At 40.7% G+C, this 12,083-nt stretch overlaps 1 protein-coding gene across 11 annotated transcripts in view; it reads right to left on the bottom strand.

The window, feature by feature from the left end:
* Positions 1-12,083, bottom strand: part of LOC122560748 (myosin phosphatase Rho-interacting protein-like) — a 194,725-nt gene that overhangs the window by 42,732 nt on the left and 139,910 nt on the right. For all 11 annotated transcript variants that reach the window (XM_043711767.1, XM_043711765.1, XM_043711772.1 and 8 more), the window contains 3 exons: positions 9,174-9,242; positions 4,873-4,962; positions 3,320-3,429 (listed from right to left, as the gene is read on the bottom strand). In XM_043711767.1, the coding sequence (XP_043567702.1) occupies positions 3,320-3,429; positions 4,873-4,962; positions 9,174-9,242 (269 nt within the window). The remainder of the gene's footprint in view (positions 1-3,319; positions 3,430-4,872; positions 4,963-9,173; positions 9,243-12,083) is intronic.

Here is a 12,083-nt window from a genome sequence, read left to right on the forward strand (position 1 = left end):
GAACTAGAGGGCATAGGTTTAGGGTGAGAGGGGAAAGATATAAAAGAGACCTAAGAGGCAACTTTTTCATGCAGAGGGTGGTACGTGTATGGAATGAGCTGCCAGAGGATGTGGTGGAGGCTGGTACAATTGCAACATTAAAGAGGCATTTGGATGGGTATATGAATAAGAAGGGCTTGGCGGGATATGGGCCGGGTGCTGGCAGGTGGGACTAGATTGGGTTGGGATATCTGGTCGGCATGGACGGGTTGGACCGAAGTGTCTGTTTCCATGCTGTACATCTCTATGACTCTATAAATACATTAAGGACAAAAGGGTCACTAGGAAGAGAATACGGCCCTTCAAAGATCAGCAAAGTGACTTTTGTGTGGAGCCACAGGAGATGGGGAAGATACTAAACAAGTATTTTGCATCAGCATTTACTGTGGAAAAGGACATGGAAGATATAGAATGCAGAGAACTCGATGATGAAAAATGTCCAGATTACAAAGGAGGAAGTACTGGATGTGGTGAAATGCATAAAGGTGGATAAATCCTCAGGGCTATCCTAGAACTCTGTGGGAAGCTAGCGAAGTGATTGCTAGGCCCCTTGCTGAGATATTAATATAATCGATAGTCACAGGTGAGGTGCCGGAAGATTGGAGGTTGGCGAATATGGTACTATTTAAAAAAGGTGGAAAGGACAAGCCAGGGAAATATAGACCGGTGAGGTTGACATCAGTGGTGGGCAAGTTGTTGGAGGGAATCCTGAGCGATAGGATTTACACGTATTTGGAAAGACAAGAACTGATTAGGGATAGACAAACATAGGTTTGTGCATTGGAAATCATGTCTCATGAACTTGATTGAGTTTTTGAAGAAATAACAGAGGATTGATGAGGACAGAATGGTGGACATGATCTATATGGACTTCAGTAAGGCACTCGACAAGGTTCCCCATGGGAGACTGATTAGCAAGGTCAGATCTCATGGAATACAGGGAGAACTAGCCACTTGGATACAGAACTGGCTCAAAGGTAGAAGACAGAGGGTGGTGTTGGAGGGTTGTTTTTCAGACTGGAGGCCTGTGACCAGTGGAGTGTCACAAGGATCGGTACTGGGTCCACTACTTTTCATCATTTATATAAATGATTTGGATGTGAGCATAAGAGGTACAGTTAGTAAGTTTGCAGTTGACAACAGAATTGGAGGTGTAGTAGACATCGAAGGAGGTTACCTCAGATTACAGCAGCATCTTGATCAGATGGGCCAATGGGCTGAGGAGTGGCAAATGATGTTTAATTTAGATAAATACAAGGTGTTGCATTTTGGGAAAGTAAATCTTAGCAGGACTTATACACTTAATAGTAAGGTCCTAAGGAGTGTTGCTGAACAAAGTGACCTTGAAGTGCAGGTTCATAGCTCCTTGAAAGTAGAGTTGCAGGTACATAGGTTAGTGAAGAAGACGCTTGGTGTGCTTTCCTTTATTGGTCAGAATATTGAGGATAGGAGTTGGAAGGTCATGTTGCAGCTTACAGGACATTGGTTCGGTTACTTTTGGAATATTGCATGCAATTCTGGTCTCCTTCCTATCGGAAGGATGTTGTGAAACTTGAAAGGATTCAGGAAAGCCTTACAAGGAAGTTGCCAGAATTGGAGGATTTGAGCTATGCTGTTTTTCCTGGAGCGTTGCAGGCTGAGGGGTGACCTTATAGAGGTTTATAAAATCCTGAGGGGCATGGATAGGGTAAATAGACAAGGTCTTTTCCCTGGGGTGGGGAAGTCCAAAACTGGAGGGCATAGGTTTAGGGTGAGAGGGGAAAGATATAAAAGAGACCTAAGGGGCAATCTTTTCATGCAGAGGCTGGTGTGTGTATGGAATTAACTGCCAGAGGACGTGGTGGAGGCTGGCACAATTGCAACATTTAAAAGGCATCTGGATGAATAGGAAGGGTCTGGAGGGATATGGGTCGGGTGCTGGCAAGTGGACTAGATTACGTTGGGATATCACGTCAGCATGGATGAGTTGGAATGAAGGATCTGTTTCCGGCTGTACAGCTTTATGACTCTGTGTGTCTTGACCAATGGTTTTCAATGAAAGACAAAGAGAAGCTTCTCATAGTGAAATAGGGAGAAACACAAGTTAGGTTTTTATTACTATTTCCAAAGATGGTAAGGTGGTCCAGTCCTACAAACACTTCATTTTGTGGGTGGATGTGGTACGTGATGGAAGGCAAAGTTTAGAAGCTGGATGGTAATCATTAACAATAACAAGATCATGAATTTATTCGGCAATGTTAAAGTATCAAGATGGGTAGGGTTTGGGAGTTCCAGAGCTCAGGGTTTAGGTAGTTGAAGGCACAGCCACCAAAGGTGGATCTGTTAAAATTGAGAATGCTCAACAAGTCAGAATTAGCAGTTCAAAGACACCTCAGAGGAGAAGAGATGGGAAGGGATGAGACCATAGAGTAGTTTGAACACCAGGGTGAGAATTTTAAAATAGAGGCATTCCTTAAATGGGAGCCATGCATGGCTGAATAGGATTTGATGCAATTTAGGACATAAGCAGCAATATTTTTAATGACCTCACATTTATGGAGGGCCGAATGTGAGACAGGATGTAATCAGATAGGGTTAACCCCATTAGGACATCACTGCGTCTTTGATTACAGTGATTTTTTGCATCAGAATCTTTTTCATTCTTTAGTTTAATTTTTTAAAATTTGTTCATGGGATATGGGCACCTTTGGCCAGGCCAGCATTCATTGCCCATCCCTAAATTGCTTAGAGGGTAATTAAGAATCAGCCACATTGTTCTGGGTTTGGAGTCATATGTAGGCTAAGCCAGGTTAAAACAATGACTGCAGATGCTGGAAACCATATTCTGGATCATCCTGATGAAGGGCTTTTGCCCGAAACGTCGATTTCGCTGCTCGTTGGATGCTGCCTGAACTGCTGTGCTCTTCCAGCACCACTGATCCAGAATGTAGGCTAAGTCAGGTAAAAATGGCATATTTCCTTCCTTAAAGGTCATTAGTGAACATGTGTTTCTAATACAATCAATAGTGGTTACTTGTTCACCATTAGGCTAGTTTTCTAATTCCAGACTTTTTTTATTGAACTCAAATTTCAGCATCAGCCATTCCAACCACTGACCCCTGAACATTAGCCCAAATTCTGGATTACCAGTCCAGAGACATTACCTACAACCCCTGGGGTTGGAGTTCTGATTTACTAGTTCAGTGATATTACCATTATGACACCACCTCTGCTCAGAGAAAGCTATCAAGGACTGTAAGGTATTTTAGGCATTGTGTGACAGTCACTGAAAACTCCCTACCTGGTCACATCTGGTGTAGTGACAGGATGCACATTTTTCATTATCGCTTGGATCCAGTTCCTGCGAATCCCTGACGTCATGGCAGATAACGTGTACACCTTTGCTTTCATCTGGATCACATGTCATAAGAAAGCATATGCACTAAATACAGTGCAACAGAAATACAAATACAGGACTGAAACTGTATACGGAATAGCATTAGAAAGGTTACATAACAGATAACTGAGTAAGAGTAACAGACTGGAATCTAATATTGGGTTTCATGTAGGATAACAGGAGTTCAGTTGAGGCTGAGATATTTGTACTCCCATTGTAACAGCACTGTGGCTGTACCTGCTCCACACGGGTTACAGGGTTTCAAGAAGGCACCTCACCATCATGTTCTGCAGGGCAATTAGAGATGGACAATGAATGCTGGACTTGCCAACAAGGTCCAAATCCCACAAATGATTTTTTTTTTCTTAAAACCTGAAAGAGAACAATTGACTAAAATCTAATTGAGGGATTTGGATGATCTCAAACAGGAAGAACAAGCTTGATTGTTTTAAACCAAATTTTGAATTTCTTAATTATCCATGGGCATCTGTTGCTAATTTAGCCATCAATAAAATTCTGGAATTTCACACTCAAAAGATATGGAATATTGACACCTACAAAGTCTACATCAAAACTGAACAAGCCCAAGGATTCACTAAGATAGCTGTGACTCAGCTGATAGTGTTTATAAATGTTTATTTCATTTGCACACACTGACCTATTCAGCAGAGATATAGAGCAATGATATTTAAAGTGAAGGATAGACAACAGATATTTTAAAATTCTGCACTCAGATTCAAATCAGAGCACTCCGAATTCAAGGATAGCTCCAGCCAAATGCAAGGTAAGGCCTCCCCTTTTCTGAAAGAGCAAGCAAATGAAAGCAAGCTACATCACAGATCATATAGACAGTAAAGCTCTTATACTCCAGAACTTGAAGAATGCTTGGCCATTATGGAATTTCTGACAGCTGAAATTATTTCTCTGATGAAACCTGTCCCTGTAATGTCAAATTAAGTCATTTTTGTTGGCATCACTCAGATTGACTGGGAAATAACACAAAATATCCTCAAAATATTTCACATAAAAACCTCACTGCTGCTTTGGGAAGTAATTCTCAATTCAACAAAATCAGTGCAAGTCCTACAGGGTGTTTGATGCATGAGCTGAAGTGGCAAACAAATCCATGCACAACTATTTATTCAGAGACTGCAAAAAGAAGTCCATGTACACTAATTAAATATTTTAAGCCACTGAGCATTCAGTGTGTGTTGTCAGAACACAGTTGTATTGAAAAAATAATAGAACCATCAAGAGTTTTGAAATTACTGATGCACCACTGCACACAACTCACTCTCTCCATCTCTACCTTTCTCCCCATAGTCTGCCTTTTGGTCAATTAATATTTCTGGCTTAATCTTCTAAAAGCTTGAATTATCTGAAAATCAACAGATATTTTCCCCTCTCATGGATATAACTCTAGATACCTTGCAATTTCAGGTGAAATCTACACTTACATGGATCTGAAATCCATAGTTCCTTGGCACTTCATATTCAGTGACATTGTAGCAGTTACTTAAATCAATCTCACCATCCAGGTCCACTGTCTGTAGAAATAAAATGGACAAGTTCATGCAAGATACAGACAGAGTGTTGCAGCTGCCAATTTCAGTGAAATAACACAGTTCAGTACAGCTAGATCTTGTAAACACAATTACACTTTGAGCATATGATATTATTTTGCAAACTCAAGCAGATGCTACTTGAACAATATCCAATTAATACACTGACTACAGGGTATACAGTGCTGGATTCCCTTGGCTATGCTGTACAAATCACACTTGATATAAGAATGTGTCAGCAACACCAGCATCACAACAAGGCGTGTGTGCGCCTCTAACAGGATAGTCTACTTGATGCTGCAAAGCTACGACATCCTCTATAACATAAAAAAAACTGGGCAGGATACAAAAGTATCCAACAGACATTTATTACTGCTAACTATTATATACAAATATTACATTTTCCAGAGAAAATATTTCTAATAGCATGGTACCCTTTAAGCGATCATGGTTAAGTTCAGGTTTGAGCTCTTTACACTCAGATCATGAGCTATGATACAGTCTGCATATCTCTTAAAGATATATTGACATACTAACTGCGAAACAACACAAGATCTCCCTTCTCCAAAAGTAAGGTCTTGCCCCAAACAAACATATATGTTGTGCATGTACGCATGTTGTCAATTTTATAATTATTTATAGTCTTTTACCTTTATTTCAATGATAACATTTCAGAGTTAAATGGAACACTGAAGGTTTAACAACTTGTCCTGATCTGATGGTCGTATACTCATCTGTAAAGATACATCTTGTTCTCTGATCCACTTGTTTGACAATTTGGTTGTCTTGTTGCTGGTTACTGTCACTCAACATCACTGTACAATTATTGTCAGAGTGTTCTTCCTCGCTGTCTGTATGCATCACACATTGGTCTGAGCTGGTGTTGGTTCCTCTAGTATCAGTACTGACTTAGGTGGTTATATATTTCAGAAACTTTGCTAGAATGCAGGCATTTCTAACTTGCAGTCTGGCCAGTGTACATGTTCCATAGTTGTCGACCTGCTTCCTTGTTGCGTATCCCTTTCATTCTGTTTGGAATGGGTTGAAAGTTGGTTGCTGGGGAAGGTCATTCGAAATTGTGTTGGGGATGGTAATCCTTTCTCCATTGATGTTGCATGGAAGTGCACCAATGCAATACAAAAATCTTGCTTTGTTTGATTATTGATTTGATTGTATCACTCATTCTGCTATCCTGACTGAGTGTGGATAGTGAGGTAATGTGATATGGGTCACTGCCCAATCAGTACCTGATTTTAAATAGTTTGTCAGTTTATTGTGGTCTGTTGTCACATGCTATCAATTCTGGGATACCTAACAAACTGAAAATAGCACTCACTTTGTCTGTAACGGTCATACTACAGCATCAAACTGATATGTTGGTTGGTCCATCATCGAACAATGGGAAACATAAAGGATTATGCACTGTAAATACATCTGTTGCTACTTCCATCTGAGGAGTGGATTGCACATTATGTGGACTTAGAGACTCTCTCTGCTGTTGGGGTTGATACATGCCTCGCATGTATTCATGAATCATTGAATATCCTGATTCATCCCTGGCCACTACACAGCCATCTTGCACTCACGGTCTTGTGCATTCAATACCCATGAACCACTGGCATACCATGGAAATGACATCTTGGTGTAATGTTCTTGATACTTGGGTTGAATTCCCTTTGAAAATGACTTGTCATGATATACCAAGTCCATATCTATCTATGTAATCGAAATTAAAAGACTTTTCTCAGACACTTCTTTAATAATTTCAGTCCATCAGTGGATATTAATCTTCTGCAAGTCTTGTAGTTGCTGATCTTCAAGAGTTGGTGATTGCAACTTGACACTGCTCTGGCCAAAGTAGAACAGAGCAACATGGAGAGCATCATCACCATTGTAGCTGAGAGCATCAGTGTGTAGATCAAAAGAAATATCTTGGTTTTTGAGTGACTTGTAATCTATTCGGTATGTCAGATATAATCAATCTAGTATAAAATCAAAGTTTTGGAGAAACTCAGCAGGTCCGGTAGCATGAGTGGAAATGGCACAGTGTCAAATTGGACTCAAAGCATTAACCCTGTTTCTCCCTGCCTCCCCAGATGCTGCCAGGCATGGAGAATTTCTGTTACTGCGTTTGAGTTTTTATTTCAGATCTCCATCACAGATTGCTTTGTTTTTACTTGAGTGTAATCATCCTGGTACGTGGCTTATATCTCACTTCAAACTCCTATCCTTGCAAACCATTAACTGCTTCACAAGTGTTCGGTTCTGCCATAATGGGTGCATTTTGAATCCCAGGAATTGTGACAATGCTCTTACAATTAATTGGATGGGTCACCAATAATGATCCCCAGTGTTACATAGGCCATCCCAAAATGTACAAATATCTCCAATCCCAAAATAATCATATATCTGCACTACTGCTATTCAGGAGAAAAACCATTCACACTAGGTTTTGCAGTAGATTTGTAGGTGATCAGTGCTAAAAATGGAGTAATGACATTGTGTGTTTTTTTATTTTATTATTTTCATGCACATTTTGAGCAAGACAATGGCAGAACTAACCAAGGCCTGGACACACAGGGAAGGCTCTTTAATTTGCAGAAGCACTTCTTTAGTGTTTCTAAACTGTATCTTCTTCAAAGGGAGCTTTTTGGACCATTTAACTACCATTTTATAAAACTGGATCACAACCTGTATTTTTATAGAAAAAAGATAAAGCACTCAATACACTTTAATACAGGTCTGTAAACTTTAGTTTTAGTTGTCTTTGTAGCATCAGCTTGTATCTCAAAAAAAACTCAAAGCAGAAGTAAAATGGCACTGTTTTCTTGCAGGTCAATACCAATCTACAGATCTCGACAGCAATATTCACAAAAACTGATGCTGCTGATTGTTCTAATTCTCTGATATCCAAAACTGTCATTCAATTGATCTTCAATTATTTTCTAATTATCTGTCACCAAAATGTTGGAGTCTTTCATCAAAGGCTACGACTGTTTACCATGATGAGTTTTTTTTCCCCAGAGAGTATTTTACCTCAAGAGGCAATCCTTATGTTAACTCCCGTAACATGGATATCACGGTATTAAGGAATGCAACAAACATTTATTATAGCCAACTACAATATATAAACATCACATTTCTCAGACACCCAAATATCTGCACCAGTATTAAGTTAATGGTTACAACAAAGGAATACACATCCAATGGCATGTCATGCTTCAAACAATACCAGTTAAGATGGTTCTGAAGGAAGGTCACTGGACCCGAAATGTTAACTCGGATTTCTCTCCTTAGATGCTGCCAGACCTGCAGAGCTTTTCCACCAATATTGGTTTTTGTTTCCAGTTAAAATGGTATTTGAGAATTTTATATCCTTATGTCATATGCTATAGTAAAGTGATGATGTTAAAGGAGCAATGACATGCTGACCATGAAATACAACACAACAAACAACATTGTAAATGCACAAGCCTGTATGCTGAAAGCTTAAGATATCCACTCGGGTCAAAGTAACTCTACTTCCACTCTACTGTCACTAAAAAAACACACTAAATCATATTCAATAAGATCAGTCTGCCCTCACTGAGAATTAAACAACAGACCAAAAGTCACTAATTTGATCCACTGACTGAAATATTAGCTATTGTAGTGAAAAGAATGCTTCCAATTCCTCAATGTCTATAGATTACAGAACAGCAATTTAGCCAAAGTTCGCACAGTTGACATCTTGCTACATCATATGTGTGAACAACCGGCGTAAATAAACTGAACCCGAGTGTCACTTCTCCTTTAGTTGAATACCATATAGGTAGTCACTGTCTGTGACTACACATTAATAATGCCACTTAGGATTGTGTTGAGTCACAACATTCAAGAAAAATCAAGTGAAGTTAGGGCTGAAGCTGAAAAAACATCATCCATTAATGTCAGCAGCTTCTTGGTGATCTACATGTGTGTTGAGGAAGAATTTCTTTTCTCATTAGGTTGAGTGTCTTTGGAGCCCTTGCCACAGAGTCCTTGTGTGTACCTAAGGCTGAGATACATAGATTCTTAATCAGTAAGGAATCAAGATTTACAGTGAAAACACAGGAAAATGGACATAAGGAATACTGGATCCCACTAAATGATGGAGCAGGCGTGAGCAGCCAAACAGCCAACCCACGTTCCTGTTTCTTATAGTCTGTGACTCTCACCTCCTCTGCAGCAGAGTCTCGGTAATACTTCAGAACTTGGTCAGTCAGGACAAACCAATGCTTCTTCCACTAAAAGAAAATAGAATATGTCACCAATATTCTCTTATTAGAATAGCTTACCTAGAGACTTTGACTAACATTCAGTCATTCCCATTCATGTCATGTTGTAATGTCGCCATGAAGGAACCTGCTCCATATTGCACTCTAAGGGGTATAAAAGTGAAACCTTGGACAACTCCTCTGACTTTCTCACTACTAAATGTTGGATGGCTTTTAATTTTACACTGTAACGTATCAGTGTTAGGAATAGTTAGTAAATCAGAGATACAGTGGATAGAAGGAAACAGAAATACAAGTTTAAAAACTACAGGAGAACCAGCCCTCTATGGGTTAAGTAACAACAAAATAATTAATTAAGGGATGTCTTATAACATATAAAAGTGGAAAAATACTCAGGACCTGATCAGGTATATGCGAGAACTCTGTGGGAAGCAAAGGAAGTGATTACTGGGCTCCTTGCTGAGATATTTTTATCATCGATAGTCACAAGTGAGGTGCCGGAAGACTAGAGGTTGGCTAACATGGTGCCATTATCTAAGAAAGGTGGTAAGGAAAAGCCAAGGAACTACAGACCGGTGAGCCTAACATCGGTGGTGGGCAAGTTGTTGGAGGGAATCCTGAGGGACAGTACTTGTGTGCATTTGGAAAGGCAAGGACTGGTTAGGGACAGTCAACATGACTTAGTGCATGAGAAGTCATGTCTCTGAACTTGATTGAGGTTTTTGAAGTGACAAAGAGGATTGATGAAGGGAGAGTGGTAGATATGATCTATATGGATTTCAGCAAGGCATTCAACAAGGTTCCTCAAGGTAGACTGGCTAGCAAGGTCATATCTCACGGAATACAGGGAGAACTAGCCATTTGGATGCAGAACTGGCTTAAGGTGGAAGACACAGAGGGTGGTGGTGGAGGTTTGCTTTTCAGACTGAAGTCCTGTGACCAGTGGAGTGCCACAAGGATCGGTGCTGGGTCCACTACTTTTCATCATTTATATAAATGAGTTGGATGTGAACATAGGAGGTATGGTTAGTAAGTTTGCAGATGATACCAAAATTGGAGGTGGAGTGGACAGCAAAGAAGGTTACCTCAGAGTACAATGGGATCTTGATCAGATGGGCCAATGACCTGAGGAGTGGCAGATGGAGTTTAATTTAGATAAATGTGAGATGCTGCATTGTGGAAAGGCAATGAGAGCAGGACTTGTGCACCAATGGTAAGGTCCTGGGGAGTGTTGCTGAACAAAGAGACCTTGGAGTGCAGATTCCTTGAAAGTGGAATCACAGGTAGATAGGATAGTGAAGGCAATGGTTGGTAATCTCTTCTTCACTGGACAGAGCATTGAGTATAGGAGTTGGGAGGTTATGTTGCGGCTGTACAGGACATTGGTTTGGCCACTTTCGGAATACTGTGTGCAATTCTCGTCTCTCTCCTGTCGGAAGGATGTTGTGAAACTTGATAGGGTTCAGAAAAGATTTACAAGGATATTGCCAGGGTTGGAGGGTATGCAGTATAGGGAGAGGCTGAATAGGCTGAAGCTGTTTTTCCTGGAATGTCACATGCTGACCTTATAGAGATTTATAAAATCATGAGGGGCATGGATAGGGTAAATAGACAAGGTCTTTTCCCTAGAGTGGGGGAGTCCAGAACTAGAGGGCATGGGTTTAGAGTGAGAGAAGAAAAATTTAAAAGGGACCTAAGGGACAACTTTTTCACAAAGAGTGTGATGTGTATGGAATGAGCTGTCAGAGGAAGTGGTGAAGGCTGGTACAATTACAACATTTAAAAGGTATCTGGATGGGTATACAGAGGAACCTCGATTATCCGAATATCAGATTATCCGAAGGAGATCTTGAGGTCCCGACAGAAACATTACATCAAAGATGTATTTCCAACACTGATCGCATCTTTTGTTTACAGTGATTAAAACTGTTGCCGAGAACAGGCCTGGACTGAGGGGAGCCCAGGCACTGTTTCCAAGAGATCAATTGTGTAAAGGGATTCTGTAGTCAGAGGTACAGACAGATGTTTCTGTGGCCAGCAGAGAAAAAGCAGAATGGTGTGTTGTTTCCCTGGTGCCAGGATCAAGGATGTCTGAGAGAGGGTGCAGAATGTTCTCATGGGGGAGAGGGGTCAGCAAGAGGTCATTGTCCACATTGGAACCAACAACATTGGAAGGGAAAAGGTTGAGACTCTGAAGGGAGATTACAGAGTCAGGGGACTAATATACTGGCAGGGACATTTGCTAGAACTGTTTGGGAGGATTTAAACTAGTAAGGGGGGGGGGGGGGGCGGGGGTGGTGGGACCCAGGGAGATAATGAGGAAAGAGATCGATCTGAGAAGGGCACAGCTGAGAACAGAAGTGAGTCAAACAGAAGTGAGGGCAGGCAGGGACAAGGTAGGACTAATAAATTAAACTGCATTTATTTCAATGCAAGGGGCCTAACAGGGTAGGCAGATGAACTCAGGGCATGGTTAGGAACATGGGACTGGGATATCATAGCAATTATGGAAACATGGCTCAGGGATGGGCAGGACTGGCAGCTTAATGTTCCAGGATACAAATGCTACAGGAATTTTGAAAGGGAGACAAGAGAGGAGGGGGAGTGGCATTTTTGATAAGGGATAGCATTACAGCTGTGTTGAGGAAGGATATTCCCAGAAATACATCCAGGGAAGTTATTTGGGTGGAACTGAGAAATAAGAAAGGGATGATCACCTTATTGGGATTGTATTTTAGATCCCCCAATAGTCAGCAGGAAATTGAGAAACAAACTTGTAAGGAGATCTCAGCTATCTGTAAGAATAATAGGGTGGTTATTGGCAGGGGATTTTAACTTTCCAAACATCGA

This window comes from Chiloscyllium plagiosum, chromosome 21, assembly GCF_004010195.1.
Source record: "Chiloscyllium plagiosum isolate BGI_BamShark_2017 chromosome 21, ASM401019v2, whole genome shotgun sequence".
Taxonomy (NCBI): Eukaryota; Metazoa; Chordata; class Chondrichthyes; order Orectolobiformes; family Hemiscylliidae; genus Chiloscyllium; species Chiloscyllium plagiosum.